The 18,346-nt window shown below is 38.0% G+C and overlaps 2 protein-coding genes across 2 annotated transcripts in view; one reads left to right on the forward strand and one right to left on the reverse strand.

Annotated features, from left to right (window-relative positions):
• Window positions 1–696: 696 nt before the first annotated feature.
• The window catches only part of LOC137996920 (glutathione S-transferase 3, mitochondrial-like), a 37,273-nt gene continuing 19,623 nt past the window's right edge, over window positions 697–18,346 (reverse strand). Inside the window, exons 4-5 of the mRNA XM_068842562.1 lie at window positions 7,477–7,549; window positions 697–1,276 (exon numbers count right to left, since the gene is read on the reverse strand). Of these exons, the coding sequence (XP_068698663.1) occupies window positions 1,170–1,276; window positions 7,477–7,549 (180 nt within the window). The 3' untranslated portion in view covers window positions 697–1,169. The remainder of the gene's footprint in view (window positions 1,277–7,476; window positions 7,550–18,346) is intronic.
• Window positions 1,283–7,467, forward strand: LOC137996919 (uncharacterized). Its single transcript, XM_068842561.1, has 2 exons — window positions 1,283–3,819; window positions 3,992–7,467. The coding sequence occupies exons 1-2, from the start codon at window positions 2,450–2,452 to the stop codon at window positions 4,377–4,379; spliced, it is 1,758 nt and encodes a 585-aa protein (XP_068698662.1). The 5' UTR covers window positions 1,283–2,449; the 3' UTR covers window positions 4,380–7,467.

Genomic DNA, 18,346 nt, shown 5'->3' on the forward strand with positions numbered 1-18,346 from the left:
ATATAAAAGCAAATGAAATAGTAGAATTTATAAAATAATTGGGATAGTACGCGCACTCACATTGGTCAATAGCTGTGTTTAGATGCATGAGAGTATGGCTAGACGGCTTTGACGTCACACGAACTTTGATTAGTTATATGTTGTCAGACACGCGTTTGGATTGGCTGGTAGGGAAAATGAGCGTGTATCAAGAAAATCTGTTTCAATCAAGAATTTTCCTTCATTTGTTTGTTCATTTGTCAAATTACCTTTGAGAAATATTTTATAAAAGCAATAGAGGACTTTTTTCGGTGTTTCCATAGCCTCATCTAAACACGAGGGGGAGTTGGGAGAAGTCGAGACAGTTATGCCACCCCTCGAGTGCGTCTCGGGTTTGCATAACTGTCGAAAACGTCTTCTATTGCTTAAATAGCGGACGTCCCTTAGGAATACCATATCTGACGCAGAGGATCGACCGAATTAACTGGGTTTCCCCATAGTGGGATGGATAGCCCAGGAATTACAGCCGCGTGCAAATTGCTGATGAGAGGTTTAATTTTAGCACCGCGAATCGGCAGTTCTACAAATATCGTGTTTTACGGAAAGACAAAGTCATTAAGAACTACATTTGTCAGCTACACTGTATGCCTTGTACTACTTCACGGACAAAAAAAGTTCCGTTGTAAGTTCAGATACCATCGAGCACTCTCCTTGCACTGTAGTTTGAAAATCTTTACTAGGAATAGTTTCTGAGTTCATTCCATGTCCCATAGTGCGTATGGCGACCAGCCAAGAAAAAAACTTTTGGAAAAACTGGTACTTCATGCATCTTTATCCTAAAAGAACTTATGGATTCTCGATTGAAAGTGCAGAAACGTATTATTGTACAGTGCATGCTGTTTTCGGTTTCCATTAAAATACACCTTTTGCAAGACCAAAAACTTGGCATGGGTATTGAGGGTTCTGCTTACAGTGATGCAAGATCACAAGCGTGAAACAGTCTGAAGGAGTCAAAGGAGTCATGCAACTTTCACATTGACCAAAAAGTCTCACGGCTCTTTTTACTGGTGGACAGTTTCGGGCTAATGCAACACGATAAGCTTCACGTGGATTGTGGTCTACTAGGTCCTACTACTAGAGTTTTGTTTCAATGGTGCTATTAATTGACAGTGCTGTGATCCTTTGTTTGTTTAAGATGCGATTACACCTAACAAGTGAAGCCCAAACTTCACAGTGCACCCCAGCATGGTCAGGAGTCCCAAGTAACCAAAGCTTCCTCGCATGCGCTTGCTAGGATCTGAAATTAAAAGACTAGCATTAATAGTGATCGGTACGTAAATCCTCACAATTTCAATGAAATGTCAGTCAAGCAGGTATTGAGAATGAAGAAGATTATCAGGTTGAGGGGTGTGATCTTGATATAACACCAAATTCTCATGACCACCAAACAAAGAAATCCATGTTACTAATTAGGAGAATGAACGCTTCGATCTTCTGAATGAAAGGGTTAAAACAATTGAGGATCTGGTGTGCAAGAAAAATTATACATGTACAGCTTGCCAGTTGCTGCTTCTTTTTTTCCAGTCCAATAATTATAATTACGCGGGATGACGTAGTCAGCCAGCGTCTTAAATTCGGGAGCGCATTCCTTTGGATTTCTTGGGAGTCAAAAATTGCCTTGTTTTTTTTAACTTTCCCGTATCCCGCGCCCGTCCCAAAAAATTGTGTGATTCTTATTGGCTGCAACTACGAATCACGTGCAAGTCAGGTTGGATTGCACCACTCAAGCAGGAAAAAGCTACTTCGTCAGCAAATAAAGCCAGGTAACTGCGTAGAGAGATAAAGTAGAGGTAAGTGCTTGACATTTACATTGGATAATTGGTTTGTTATTTTGATTCGTTGCGAAATTGTGTGGTTAAACGTGAATAGCTGCACAGAGTGTGATTTTTGAAACTGTGGTTAACAATTTGTCACCGAACCAACGAGTTCAAGTCGAACCAACGAGTTCATTTACAATCGAAGCGAGTTCACAGTCGTCGAACCAACAGGTTCACCATATCTAGTCGAACCAACGAGTTCATTTATAATTAAAGCTGTGAGTAGCCACTTGTAGACTTGTTGAACGAGTACACTTGTTGTGAAAAACTATTCAAATAAATATTTAAGCAATTTTAACACACAGCAACTGAGAGTACAGATATCGAAAAGTTGAGTCAAAGTACTCAGGAGTTAAAACGTTTAAGTACACACTCTGTTTATCACTGTTGAATCGCACAATATTCTACTGTTTTGTCTATCCTCACCATGTTGCTTTTACTCTATGTGATATCCATTTTGACATTAATTATACAAAACCAGAGTATTGATTTCGCTACTGTTAAAATTTCTAATCGATGCGCGTACGATTTCCAATGTTTTCGTATTCATATTGAGAGATACAGGGGAAAGTATTTGTTGAGAAGAATACCTCATGCCTCACATGGAAGCTTTAATCCTTACGTCATTACTAACAAAGAAGCGCAACATGTTCAGTAACGTAACGAAAGATAAGACCAGAGCTATCAGTGAACAGTCACAACAGACAACGAAAGATCGAAGACATTTCATGAACCATTGTTTTACTCATGCAGGAAAGTTCTCATGCGCAGTAGACTGTTTTCTTGAACTTACATTTGCCGTTTTTAAAGACTCTTTAAACTGTGTTGAGCGTAATGAGTTTTTTCAAAAATTATCAGAGGCTTGTTTTCAATTAGAAAACTATGATCTTACAGATATGCCGTTAATTCGAGAACCAATTTGGGCTCATTTAAGAGAACGTTGCAATTCTTTTGCATCAATGTCTGCAAATGCTGTATTTAGTGATATATTTAGGTTGAATACAGTTGGTGCAATGACCCAAGAATTAAAATCTCTTTTTCTTATACAACAGAGTAATCAATCAGTTTGTTCATTCTGTAGCAATGCACTTGTAAAGGAAACAAAAGTATTTGTACTTTACTTGACTTTTGCAAACTTGCTTCAGAGCCAGTTTGAAACTTACATGTATGTTTCTGAGGCTATCTTACCAAATAGTTGTAGACTTTACTGTGATTTATGTCAAAAGCATTCTGGGGATATTTCAATCCTGCAACATTTTGTGACACTCCCAAAATTTTTAAGTGTAGAACTGTCATCCCATTGTATTAATCAAGTATTATTCCCAATGACTATGGATGTATTAGGTGAAGGTTATGTACTAAAAGGCATGGTTCGATCTCTGAATCATCACTTCACAGTGGCTATAACAGATAACACTCATTGGGTATATATTGATGATATGTGTGTTTCTGTAAAAAGTTACAGTTCGTTGCAGAATCTTTTGCATAACCATTGTAATGGTTGGTTTTTTGCCATATTTGAAAAGACTGCAATTGTAGTGAACAATACTGTAGTACCAACTTCAGTCATGTGCAATCCCTTTCAGCAAGATGGTAATAAAGAACATAAACTTGATAGCCCACTATTGCAATCAAATTCAGGCATTTATAAAACCGTGCACAAAGACACCAATAATCTCTCTGTGAACATTTTTATGCAAAGAAATTTCACCAAATGCAAAACCTTCCAGGAAGACTCTCAGACTGATAATCTACATGTACCTCTCTGCAGTTTAGAGACAGATATTCCTAGTAATGATAATACTATGAATATTGGCACTGTGACAAAAAGCTCTGCTATAGCTTTTTATGGTATTTGTTTTTCTGTTCTTAAGCCCTGCAGTTATTGGAAGTCTGATACATTACATGCTATTGTTGAATGTGAAGTGCAATTTTTGAGGACATTGGTAAAGGAAATGCAAAAGTTAGTGAACTGCCCCATGCTCTTAACAATATGGTGGTAATATTGATGTAAGTTTTGCTTTAAGTAGCAAAGAGACCCTTGTGTGTGATTCATCTTCTAGTGTATTAGTCCTTAACAGATTCATTGCTCAAAATATGGTTACAAACACAGGATTTTTGTTTTATCTCCCCAGTGTCACTCCAGAGCAAGAGATTACTGTTCCAGACTTCAAGTTTATCAGCAGATTAACCTTGTTTAGTCCTTGCACCGTTTGTAACAAACGCTTGACTGATCTGTCTTCATCCTCAACAAAATGTCAGCAATGCGGAACACGTCAGAGGACCACCCATTTAACCCGTGAGAGTTCGGTCAGAATATGTGTAGTTCACAACAACACTGACCTGTGGCTCTCTGCGTTTACAAAGGAGATTACGAAGTTATTAGAGGCAAAGTCACTAACATTAAACAACACTGTTGAAGATATTGAAGAGGCAATGATGAATCTTCAAAACATTACTTTCAAGTATGACAGCCAAAAAAATGTCATAACTGACATTGTCTCAGTAAAAGACCATCCATAAATATGAGTATTTCATGCAAACACTTATCTGTGGCTCTCTTTGTTCACAAAGGAGATAACAAAGTTATTAGAGGCAAAGTCACTAACATTAAACAACACTGTTGAAGATATTAAAGAGGCAATGATGAATCTTCAAAACATCACTTTCAATTATGACAGCCAAAAAAAAAATGTTATAACTGACATTGTCTCAGTAAAAGACCATCCATAAATGTAAGTCTTTCATGGACACACTTATCTTCTACTCACTCCTTCCAAGAGACAGATAGCAAAATTATTACAACTCAATTATTGTCATCATATAAAACTATAGACGATATTAAAAGAATAATCAAATGTATCAAAATAAGACCTAAAAAATGTCATTACTGACATTATCTCAGCAAAGTGATGGTTAACTCCAATTTGAATGACACTCATCGTTAAAAACACTTATATTTACAATGTAATCCACGTTCTGTTTATGTTACAAACTATTAGTGGTGTTGTGCTTCGATAGCCGTTGATAATCCCTCTATATTAATCAACGTTCTGTTTGCTTTAGAACTGTGCTACAGTCTGAAACAAGATTTAATAGACAGAAGCCCCCTCCAACCAAATCAAATGTAAAACTACTCAAAAAGCAATCAACTTTTTCCCCATACTGATTTGCAAGAAGATATCTAAGTTTTTCTTCTATTTCATGCAAGACGTTACGTTAGTGTTTCTCGAATTTTACCAGTTGTTAAAAGCTACGTTAGTGTTGTTGAGTTTCTAATACCCATCGTAATTTTACTTCTATTTCGTTACCATGGGACACAAGTGTTATTGAACTTTAATAATTGTTCAAAAACCTCTACTTATATTCAACGTTCCGTTTACTTTACAATGTACCACAATCTAACAAAGTAACACGTACAACAGAACTCCCCCTCCCACCAAATCAAGCAATGATAAAACTACTCAAACACCAAAACCCTCCTTTTTCCCATCCTTGATTTGGAGGGAAGGGTAGTCTTAATTTTGTAGCCTGAAATTAGCTTACAATTTGCTTCCTATTTCCTACAGTATCAGACATGACCGTTGTTAAATTGTTTATAATTGTTACAAGTATTTGTCAAAAATAAATAATTAAAACCTACTTCACAAGCTAATTGCTCAACAAAATAATGGAACAGACCCTCTTGATCTCCCAATATTAACGATAAATCCAAGCAAACACCAAAATCCTCCATTTTTCCCATCCTTCAGTTGGCGACACAGCGGTCTTAATCTTGATTCCTTTTGTTCTAGTTTACTCGAGCACTATAGCCTCCAAACAAAAACTTACATTTTCTACTGCTATGAATCTTTCATTATGCTATAAGACCTTAATTCATTTTGTTAGGGTTTACATGATCGTGAAAAACCCATTCAAACAAAAATGATGTTAAAAATGTTTTTCCCGCTACTATGAAGATTTCGTATACAGTAGTCTCTTAGGCTTGTCACGCGTTCCTCCCCACAAACGGGGAGGAACGCGTGACAAGCCTAAGAACGTCTGCATGGGAGGCTAGGTATACAGTTGTTACAAAGAGTTACACCACATTATTTTTCCCTCATATCAACGTCAATCTTTCTCAACAGCACAAATACCCGCCGAGCAAAGGCTACATTTTCACAGTGTGAGCTACCTTGCAAAAAGTAGCCTCTTCCAACAACCCTTCAATGCCCGCAATTCGTCACGCAATTCCTAAGCAAAATTAATCGCCAGTTGTGTAGTCAAATGGCGTGACTTTTGCGCGAATAAAGAAATTGCCACAACTCTGATCTCCTAGTACAGAACGCTCACACAATACTCAACCAATGCGGTCAAGAACATGAAAAAATCCTTTGTCGGCAGAGGCTACTTTTTCGCACCACAGCTAAAATAGCGGTTTCATGTTGAAGTAAATGACAAACCTCAGTGCCTTTTCTCCCTTGCGTATGGATATTTCCCATGGTAAATTAGTCTCATGAACGGTCCGGACACACACACCACACTCATTTCTCCCGGAAAGGGTAGTTTACCACTATTCTCCCTGCAACCGCAACTATTATTTAAGGTATTCACGCTCACTTCATTCTCATCATGTCTTCTTCGTCTTTATATCTTTCACAGTTGAAGTACTCAACATCTCCCTCTTTCCTGTACACATTTGTTGTTGATACACTTCTCAACCTTCCAACGCCATTCAACATAATTCTTACTAAACCAATACATCCTGCGTAAATGCCTTAAGGCGTCTTCTTGTTATGGACAGAATGCAAGCAAATTAAACTGGAAAATTGCAGGCCATAGCTTACAGCATGGGCCTTTAACTGAGTAAGATGTAAATATCAATCATCAACCAGGGTTTTTGTTAAAGCCGGGACGCCAGGACCTTTACTCTGCTATTTTTATTTTTGTCCTGGCTATTTTACGCGCAGGTTGTACAAGGATTCTTTCAACATGAAGAGAATAATCAACTGATATTTGTATTTTATTATTTAATATTTTCTTAAACCAAATCGTGCTTTATTTCTCTGTTACTGGGTATTGTTAGTTGTACCACAATTTGCGTATATGTACGTGTAGCTGATTTGGAGTTCATGACAAGATGTTATCAAGTAACAGAAAACACATTGATTGGCGCGCCCTGCTTTCGTCATTAGGGAGTTTAAGCAAATTGCTACGGCGGGCTCTAATACGGCTGCCAGAAGTAAATTTCTTCAAAAATTCTTACAAATTCAAAATTTCCTGGGGGTGGCCCCCCTTACCCCCTAGTGGGAGGGGGACGACCCCCTCCCACACCTATTCGGACTTGGCACAGCATGCCAAGATGGCGGCAGAGCCGCCATCCTGGTCCTTGCTATAAGTTCAATTGTCCCTGCTATTAAAAATCATAACAAAAACCCTGTCAACGCACAACACGTGTAATTTTACCACATTTCATTGGTGTCACAAAAATGTTGCATGATCCATAACAGCTTGCGGAATATGAGTCTATGTAATAATGGTGACATTGATTTGGGAAACACATTCAAATAATTTTATACGAGGTAGCAAACTAAACTGATTGGATCAAAACCTCACAGCACACTGCCAAATAATTCCATACCTCCAGTGTAATATCCATGAGCATAAAATATCCTTGATACAACCCACACCATTCCACCTACAGAGCAAGCAACCTAATAAAAAAAAAAATTCAAATTACAAGAAAGCTCTCTATAAGATAGAGTGAATTCTGAAAATCTTGCCGTATGATTGGTCGGTGCAACTCTTTGTTGCCCAGAAGCTACAATCCTGGGTCCAGTTGTTGAAAAGCTGATTGCACTAATCAAATATCATAATCAACCAAAAGTTTGAGCTTTTCATGTCCAAAAAGCCTCTAACAAGCTAATTTTATGCAATAATAATTATGGATGAAGGCTTACCGAAACATTTACATGTATGATCGGTAACTCAACTGAAAGAAAAGTTTCCACTAAATCCAGGATCACCTAATTCTAAATCAGACTTTGACCAACTGGGCCCTGGACACAAATTATTGTCAATACACCTTTCCCCACAGCTAAATCTATTAAATTTCTATAAAGCAAATGTTCTTGTCCTCATCTCCTCTCAAAACAATGTTGAGTTATTCCCATTAATAATATTGCTTTGGGTGGGAAGGGGAAAGCAGTATATACATGTACATGTCTACCTTATACCAAAATGGCCACTGTTTTAAATTTCTTCCGTTTGCTTGCCTTGCAACTTTAATAGCCCTTGTTGCCTCATTCAAGGTTAAATACAAGTATTCTTTTGAATTCTAAGTTTAAGAACAAGGCAACAAGAGCTAAGTTCCAAGCAAACAAAAGAAGCTAAAAGAGTGGGCCTTTGTTCAGGGGCACCCAACGTCAATTTTCGGAAAATATCTGTTCGGAAGACAATTTGAGATCTAGAATTTTCGGAACATTTGTTGTAAAATTTCTTGCTTGCCTGCCTGTCCTAGGATTTTTGAATATCTAAAAAATTAATGGTATAATTGCCCATTTTTAACGGGTTTTACCCTAAAAATGCCTTTTTTCTGGCTGAAATTTTCGAAAAGGTAAGTTTTGATCCCTATAATTTTCGGATCACTAGACTTTCAGCTAGGAAATCTGAACAGATGAAAAATTTTTAGGGAATACAAATATGCCTTTATCTACCATTTAATTAACAATGCTATGTTTAAGGGCCCACTGACATATTTTTTGGGGTGCGTTGCTAAGGATGTAATGGTCAAGTAACTTGAGAGAATTAGGCATTATTTTGGTCAGTTTCCAACTTTTGTATGCAAATGACCCTAAATATGGCATCATCATGCCACCCCCATGGTCCAGTGACCAATAAAAGAAAACTCTAAATTTGTCTCCGTGCTACGCTATTTGGTTATTTAATCGATGGTTTGATAATTTGTATTCGTTTTTGCATCCAGCCAAGCATGGTTTTCTTTTTATTTTGCAAAATGCTCTTTTTAAAGGCATAAACGATACGGAAATAGCCATAACTTTTTCAAAAAAGATGATTTGAAAAAAATCAATGCTTAGCTATAATTTATTCTGTATTTGGGGGCAAAACGTGCCATGCAAAAAAAAATTAATTCAAAGAAGTCAGTTCGTTAACGCATGCGCAGTTGATCTGAGAACGAGCGTGAGGAAGGGCGAGGAAAAACCCTCGATGGAAACAAGAGTTTGTGCGGTGACTTTTGCTTGTGAGTGGGTTTTCTTGTCAGCTCATGATATGATGACGTTACTTAACAGAAGTAACATTTCACTTCCTTAGCAACGCGCCAAAAATCCGTCTGTGTTCCCTTAAGTGGTTTTGAACTATATTCTTGTTGGGTGCCCCTGTTTGTTGTACGTGTAGTTATTGTTCAAAAGGACAAATTTTGATTTCTATCCAGAATTGCACACAAAATTATTGAAGAGATTGTTTGATTTTAGCTGAATTCTTGCCAGTTTGCTTCAGATATAGAGCAACTTCCCTAAAGAGAGAGACAAGTTTGAATAAGGAAATTTTCATGTTTTTATGACAAGCAGTAGCCCAACGATTCCTGTTTGCTGTTTCATGTAAATATGATGCTAAACAAGTCTCTATTCTGACGAGTCACTTTGACCTTATTCTGTAGATTTTTGTTACTTTAAATACACTTTCAGATACAGCTGAAGCTATGTTGCAGGTTTACTGTGAACCGTTTGTAACGAGATAGGACACAGCTCTTTACAACCTCTAACTTCATTGGATCTCTTTAGAAGGCAGCTCTATTGTTTTTAGGGTCAGGGTCCACTGTTGATTGGTTGTTTGTTTTGGTCCACTGTTTTCTGAGCCAATCCTGAGAGCCTTTGTAATAGCTGCGTAATGACCCCTTTAAACACGTGGTTTTTGATCACATGAAAATGGCTACACATGGCTTAAGACATCTACACCATACTTTCAGTTTGCATGTAACCTTACAGGATGTTCCAAGCCTCCAAGCAGGAGCAGATACAAGAACATGGGATAATTTTCTACCCTGCAAACAAGACACAAAAAAACATCTGACCACAGAGGCTAAGAGTTTTGGAGCCTGCCATTTTTCTATGCTTTCTTGTCAAGAGCCAGAAAGAAGATACGAGGTTGACTAGGTTACAGAACATATACCACAGCTTATTCTCAAGGCAGTTTGAACTTTCCCTATTGTTCTGGAAGAAGATGTTTTCACAGTCAATCCTCGATTTGTAATACAACAATCATGACTTAGACTTACACTGTAGATGAATAGATAATTATAATACTTGAAAGTAAGAACGATCCTTGCACTTACATACGTATCTGGTCAATTTAAGCAATTGCGTCTTATAAAAACCTGAAAAATCAGGTATATTCAAAAGGATTCGAATCAAGGAACTCTGTGACACAAGTGAAGTGTACGCTCTACCGACTGAGTTATGAAGGTACTCAATTGGGAACAGGTCAATCGCTTGGGCTCATGTATTCCCGTGAAAAGACTCAATGAAGTAAAATGCTCCCAAAAATTAATGCTTAAATAAGAAGTGCGGGTTATAGACATCCAGATACAAGAAACAGGCACTTCAAGTATAAACTGAGACATGGTGAAACATAGGGCTGTAAGTGCAATAATTATTATTATCAGTCTACACAATAGGGAAATGCTTAAATCAATTAATACCTACATGTATTTAGCTCCCCCAATCTTCAAGTACATGTAAAATAAATTTATTGTCTGGCGTTAGCCAGAGTGAAATCTACAAGTCTCTCTCTCTCAGACCAGCTTTGATTAATGACTTCAAAATAGAGTATTGCGCTGAAATCGGCTGAGGCTGATGAAGAGAGGCACACTTCTGCCAAAACTCCTGACTAATTTCCCAGGATTCTTAAAGAAATAATTTTATACTAAGAATGTGCTTGATCTTGCCGTTTATTTACATTGTAGCCATAATTTATTACTTTGTAACAATTCAGTGAATTATTTATATTACATTGTTAACTGTAAAGCTTCGGCTGTGTACCAAACGTATGAGGAGAGTGACCTCAAGCCATCTACATATCAAGGATAAGAGAGTGGCACACTGGACTTCAAAGATTCGTTTTAAAAATTTTGAAATGAGAAGTGGTGTTAGAATAAAAGCTGGTTATTTTTTTTACCACTGTCACCGGCCTGGTGAACACCATACCACAGTAGTAATGAAGGCGAAAAAACTACATGGAAATGGAACACCCACAAACCAAGCCGAAGCTCAACAGGTCGATGCACAGCTGAACTTAGTAGAAAGGTATCTTAGGCCGATACTAACTTACGAACGAAGGTGATAAACTTACGTGTTCAAATGCGCTCTGAGGTAGCAGTTGAATATTGGCTCCTTGTCATCGTACATCTTTGGGTACTGTGCACAAAAGAAACAGAGGATATATTAATTTTCATGGCTGTGTGAAGATACGAAATAATTTCTCTTCGAATACTGCCCTCACTCATGAAATATTTTTCAACACGAGAAGATAAACGGCCACATAATGACGATAATGTTCTGTTTATTATATAAACACCAATCAAATACCACAACATTTCACTTTAATATTTTTTGTACTCCTAATTTAGAACAATGTCGTGATTCATTATGTAACAATGATAGCAATGTGGTATTTTTCACGTGGAGATACAGTGTATCATGTTATTTTCAAATGTGAAGATACCGGTATCATGTATTCATGCAAAAGCTCACCTGGTACACTGTATTTCAATGTTGTTTATCTAATAAAACATGTATGTGACGTACTATACATGTAAGTGCAGCATATTTCATTGTCTTATTGAAAGAATTTCTTTTTTGCCAGAGCGAGTCAGCCTTTGAGGATGACCAAGTGCCTGAGGCATTTACCAAACCTTAACCATGTTTTGAAGATGTTAATTAAACACCGTTTCAAAGTGTTTTCTTTTTAAACATGTATACCAAATTTTGGAGACTACAAATTTAGCACAGATCAAAGCATGTATTGAAACTCACCTGAATCTAACGTAAAAGCCATTTTTGTGTGACTGATTTTCATTTTGTTAAATCCAGGTTAATTAAACATGTCTTGTTGGTGTGAATGGCGTACATGTACATGTATTAGTCTAATCTGAGATCTGACGTCATTTCAGGAAAGATCAAATTAATTGAATCCCAAATTCACCGGTAGTCCATCATTTTACACTCGGAGTTCTTGAAATTTCAAATTTTTATCCTCTCCCCTAAAGGAGAAAGTATTTTTTTGAGAACATACTTTGTACTTGGCATGATGCAACCACTAGTCACCCTAAAGGCATGGCATTAACATGGCATCAAGTACTAACTGTGGCAAAAAGTTATGGTTATCCTGACCACTCTTAGAGCTTCCTTCACACTTTCCCTCATAAGAGTGGCAATTACAGATTTAATCAGGGAGTTTAAGCAAGGACAATGGCAACAACAAGAACGTCACTCCAAAATTATAACTTAGTGCTATCGTGAGTGTTTTGTAAATATTCCATCTTGTTTACCATGTACCATGTACCATGGCAAACTATACTGTAACTGGATGGGTATGAACGACTTTAAAGTAAACATAGAAAATGAATGGTTCATTGTTATATGCTCACATTATCATCAAAACCTAAAATATGGTGATTTGACATTGTTGTTTTGTGCGGTACGGCAAAGAAATGCACAAATTTTGTGCTGCACATGCAGCATAAGTACCGGTACATGTATTTTTTCCTTTTTCAACCATTGTGGAATTGTCATTGTCATAGCCATCACCTTTGCTCGGACTCCCTATCGACTAACATAAGACGACATGACTACCGGTACATGTTATCACTGAAGGATGGTTCAGGGCTGAGTGGATCAACAACATCTACCAGCATGTTCCCTTTAACCCTTCTCCTCTTACTATTGATCTCAGACATCCACTGACAACAGCTTTTTTCAGCCCACTTCACGGACCATTGATTTCAGTCTGCGCTTCAAACATTCTCAGAGATGTATCCAGAGTGCGTCATTGCGTCCTGAGACGCACTCGTTTTCCTTTTGGACGCATAGAATATGGCATAAGGGGTCCAATTGGACGCAGAAAAAAATCGAATGTTTATGCAAATTACGAACGCCAGGAAAAACATGCGAACGGCGTATTTCACAAGGAAATTGAACATTCCCATTTCTCACAACAGAGAAATGATTGAGTTCTTTAAATTTCAAGGTTAGCTGCTATTTTCGGATTTTTGTAGTCGAATAATTTCATTTTGTCAACCATAATATCCGGCTTCAGAAGTTGAGTTTTGAATTCGCACGTGTTGCGTGACATGATCAGAGCTGTTTTTTAGGTGAGACAATCGGCGACACTTTCGATCTGCCGGCAGTGATAATAAAACATTTCAGTCGAAGTTCAGTTTGTTGCATGCTTTCCAAGTGAATTTCAAGCAACAGTTCGCTTATCGTGAGCGAAATAACAGAGAATCCAAAGGCAAAGTATGTTAAATTTTTGTTTTGTGCGACTCTGTTGATATTAGGGAATTTAAGCAACGACAACGGCGACGGCAACGAGAACGTCACAAATGTGCATATTTAGTGGGCAAAAACAATAGCTTTGCACGCCCTGCACGTGCGTTTTTCACTTTTGTCCATTTCTTTGCCGTCGTCAGCAAAACAGCAACGTGAAATAGTCAAATTTTAGGTTTTAAGGAGAACGTCAGCACTTAACGCTAAAGTTTCATTTTCTCCCCTAAATTAAGCGCCGTTCCGACCAATGTCATTTTTGAGGAACTACCACACCCTTGTCACATAAGAAGGGTTGACATGTTTACAAAGTGATCACAATGACGCGAATTTATATTTTGAGATGACGTTCTCGGTGCCGTCGCCGTCGTCGTTGCTTAAGTTCCCTATTAATTCCGGGCGCGCACGTGTCATCGTCTCGGTTCTTTGCACGTAACTTGTCTGTTTTGCAAATTATGCAACTTTTCTTCGGAGTTAGTGTTATAATTAACGTGTTGAACATGAAACTTGAATGTATTCAATCGCTTGGTTATTAACATTGGCCATGGCAAAGTCACGGCCGCACGAGCCGACGATGAACTGCGTATCGATCGCTTACATTTGTTTACTCTTTTGTTCCTAAATTACACCTCAAGCGTAGTTAAAATAAATGATGCTCTTTTACGGAAAATTGAGATTCAGTTCTGTTTTTTTTATCAACTGGAGCCAACAGTTCCTACAGCATACCGATTGCTCGAGACATTTTCAATGTGATCGATGGAGCTTTGACAGCCCATACATTTTGATCGATGACTCAACACGCACAACAGTTTTAAAGAACTTGATCATTTTAAGTACATATTCGTTGGGAGGGATAAGACTTTATTTTTGTGCAATTAGAAATCTGAAAGGGTACTGCAGCAGCAATTAAGAGGCAATAGATCGCATATTAATTCTTGAATATTAATTAGCTGGACCCCCAAAATTTTGCAATGGACCCCCAAATTTTTCAAAAAGGGGTCCAGAGGACCCCCAAATTTGAAAACCTGGATACATCTCTGCATTCTGACCAGAGAACGCGCAAATTATTTTCACATTCACCACACCGCAAATGACTGAGACTAAACAAAGACAAGGCAACAAAAGAAAGACAAAGGGAGAGCTCATAAATACTAATGAGCATTTTTGCGTATGTGTTGACGCGCGTGCATCCGCGTTTTTTGACGCGTTTACGCCTTTTGCGTATGCGCCTTTTTTGCGTATATTTTGGTTCGCTTATCTCCGAGCTGCACTGTACGTCTGAGTTCAATAGTAAGAATGACACTTACAAACGCAAGATCGTTTCATTCATTAATGGGTTAAAAGATTAACATAGAAAGGTTCAGACAGAAAGGGTCCCAGTAAAATTTAGAGTGGGTGCATGTCATCATTTTTGAGAAACTGTGGCCAAACTACCACTGCATGTGTAGTAGGCCAAAACACAGGGCCAGGCCAGGGCCAGGGCCAGGCTCGGGGCGTCTCCTTTTTTTTTAACTTTTTGTTATTATTCCCTTTGCTGTTATTTTCAAATGATCAGGATTTGCTCTTCCTTTATGGTGGAAATCAGTGATAAAAAAAATTAAAGAAACTACACAACCTCTTAATGGACATCTTTAGTTACATGTAGTTTTTTTCCTAAAATATCAGACTTTGTTTTTGAGTTCTTAAAATCATTTAAAATCATAAAAGTGATCAGCACTAAGAGGACTACAGTCAAGATGGGTTATTACATTAAAACATGCCTGTAGTATGACTTCCAATTTTGGTTCATGAATTATTAACGAGTTTGAAAACTTGGGTAAGCAGGTACATGTACATGTAAGTGCCACGGGAGAGGAAAATTTGAGAGTTACTTGCCCAACCTGTAGGCAAGGTGGAATTCAAGTATTTTTCAAGCCCTGTCTTGTATTCAATAATTTTCTTTATAAAAAGCTAGCCTTCACATTGTGGGATTCAGAGAAACAATTTATACGCTGCAGATACTGTAAAGCTTTCCCCATGCATTGATCTTCATCCTTAGTCAATGGTTCCTGCTAACAGAGGTCTCTTTTCTTTGTGTTCACTGACAAGTACGGGAAAAGAGACCTCTGCCATGGGTCGAAAGCATGTGTAGCGGTTACTTAGCAACCAAATCCTCACGTCATGCTTCATGTTGTGTAGGCTCACTTATTACAACACCAGAATTACTGTAAAGCATGAGACAGCGGCCAACAAAAACGACGTCAAATGCCCAAAATTTATTTCTGCCATTTGCAACAGCATAAAGTCTGATCTTGGTGACCTGATGGAATCATTGAAGTGTGCATCTATTAATAATCAATATTATTATGAAGTTGTGTATCTATTCCAGTTTTCAAGTATATTATTTTTCTTTGCATGGTTACAAGTGTACATTGAAAAGGAAATACATGATGAAAGCTTTTCTGTCATCTCAAACGTACATGTACTTTAACATGATGATTACATGTAATGATAATTTGCTGTTGAAATTGAGAAGCCAAGTTTGATTTAAAAACCTCAACAGTTTTATCGCTGTCTCAAAAGAAAAGTAAGTCAACCTTAGTTAAAACAACAAACACGGGATTAAAATAAAATACAAGTGCTCCCAAAGCCAAAAGTAAACTTTGAGCCCTGCACCCAAAAATGTAAACTGGGATGTTGAGCTTCATCACCCTGTGCATCTGCCTTTGTTCCCCCAAGTGGTTGGGTCCTGCATGTGTTTGCTTGAGCGCAAATAATCAGACAATCGGAAGAATCACAGAATAAAATAAGCACAATCAAAACAATCGGAAGAATCATATCTCAAAAAATAATCTAAAGAATCGGAAAAATCTTACGTGAAAACTCATATTTTACTATTGTCCTCTTTAGCCATAATCGCACCTTTCTGGTAAAAGTCATTGACATGTGAATTTGAATGCTAGTGCAAATTCAATTTTTTCACTTTGGACTAAAAGTCGACATACATACGTAAATTTTCTAAGGACAACTGATGACACTGTGTCATAGTTTCACATTTTTTTAAGTGTGACATTTGATATAATGGCTCACATGTCTTGTTTATTACATTTTTCTTTGAACCCTAAACTTTAATGTAAATGAGTGTACTGTAGAAAAAGTTGGAACAGAGGTTATATGGAATATACTCAGTTACTTTCATTCTTCACACAATGACAGCCCTGCGATTATTTTAGCGTAGAAATCAAAGCCATAAGAAGAGTGCTAGCTGGATATCATTATTTATATAATAACCCAAGTTATTCTCGCATTTTGATTGGTTCTTGCCTCTGATCTATTAGAGGACAGACGCACGATTGACGCCACCATCAGCTTTTATGCGAATAAAGTTTAATTCTTTATTATATAAAACAAATAGATTCCATGTTGCCGTGGGTCTGTTCAGTAATAGATCACAGAAGACGTCAAAATGTGGTAAGAACATCAGTGACACACTCGGCTATCGCCTCGTGTGCCACTTTTTTGTTCTTACCACATTTTGACGTCATCTGTGATCTATTACTGAACATACGCACGGCAACATGGAATCTATTTGTTAAAGTGACACAACTGAACAAAATCCAAATTCCAAATTTGGCGAAAGTAAAGGGCAAGCTGGAGACCACTACAATTAATAAATAGCAAATAAAAGCATCTCAGCTTTCAATGGCTAAGAGAACAGTTATCAACGATCTTAAGGGCAAATCATTCGATGGTCTTTGACATCGTGGTCATAGAACGGTCAGAACTCCGCTGATACATACATAATTAGTTTGTGGTAATCCGGGTTACAATTGACGCGGTACATGACTTCCATTTCCCGACATTTCCCACACGGTGCGCATAACTACCAGCACGTTTATAATAAACCGTCCTTGGACATGAAATGAGAAAGAACGTACAATTACTGGTGGTCTGCAGTCCATGAAATAAAGAACATGCAAGACTCGAACTTAGTAACTCGCTAGGGTTGTTCGAAAATCATTATTTGCGACAAATGTGACAAAAACTCGTTACCGTACCGATATGCCAAACTTCTTCCTTGCCTTGGACACATTCGATGGCCAGGTAACTCATCATGATCCCGGAGGAAACGGTTGTGAAAAACAACATACCCGTACTCCTTCGCAACGATAATAGTGGCCATACTGGAAAGGAAAAAACACAATTTTGAAAACGAGGGCACACCAAGGCACCAAGGTATTAGCATGCTTACACACGCGCTCCGAACGTTTTTTCTTGGATAAAATTTGCAAACTTGGTTTCAAAATCCAATCAAACCTGCAGGAAAGTAATGTCACGTGGGCTTGTCGAGACTATAGGATTGACAGCCGTAAACGCCTCCACTCAGGGACTTTGATCGTGGCAGTTGGTACGAGGATTAACCGTTTCTCGCAAAGCATAAAGTAAAGTACATTCTGCCGTGTTTCTATACAGCAAACCTAAGACATCCGGAATGAAGTAGCAATACTTGCCGTAACTTTCTCTTTGGCCGTGCTTATTGCGCTGTTGTAGCGCACCGTCATCCACCCACGGTAATGGCATGTTCTAGTTCTGGCAGTTTCAATCACAACTAGTGCTTTTTCAACAACTCATTCAGCCCCGCCTTCACATCCTCACGAATAGCAAGCACTTCTACAGCTGAACCAACCCCTACTGGCTATGGAAACCAAGTCTTACCGTCCGTAGTGGCTGTAATCCTGGGCGGTCCTCTTTGGCATTGCTCCAGTAATTGTCGCCAAACAGTTCCCGGCCGCACCTTCGTGTTTATCAGATTCAGTTTAGGTTTCTTTACTTCGCTGTGATGGCGTGGAATCATTACTTTGAAACTCCTTTTCATCATTGAACATTTGTTCTGAACTTGGCTCGCAAACTCCCTTTGTTTTTTTTCGTTCTTGCTTTCCAGATCGATTTGTGCCATAAACATGTTACAGA

Source organism: Montipora foliosa, chromosome 3, assembly GCF_036669935.1.
Source record: "Montipora foliosa isolate CH-2021 chromosome 3, ASM3666993v2, whole genome shotgun sequence".
NCBI classification, from domain to species: Eukaryota; Metazoa; Cnidaria; class Anthozoa; order Scleractinia; family Acroporidae; genus Montipora; species Montipora foliosa.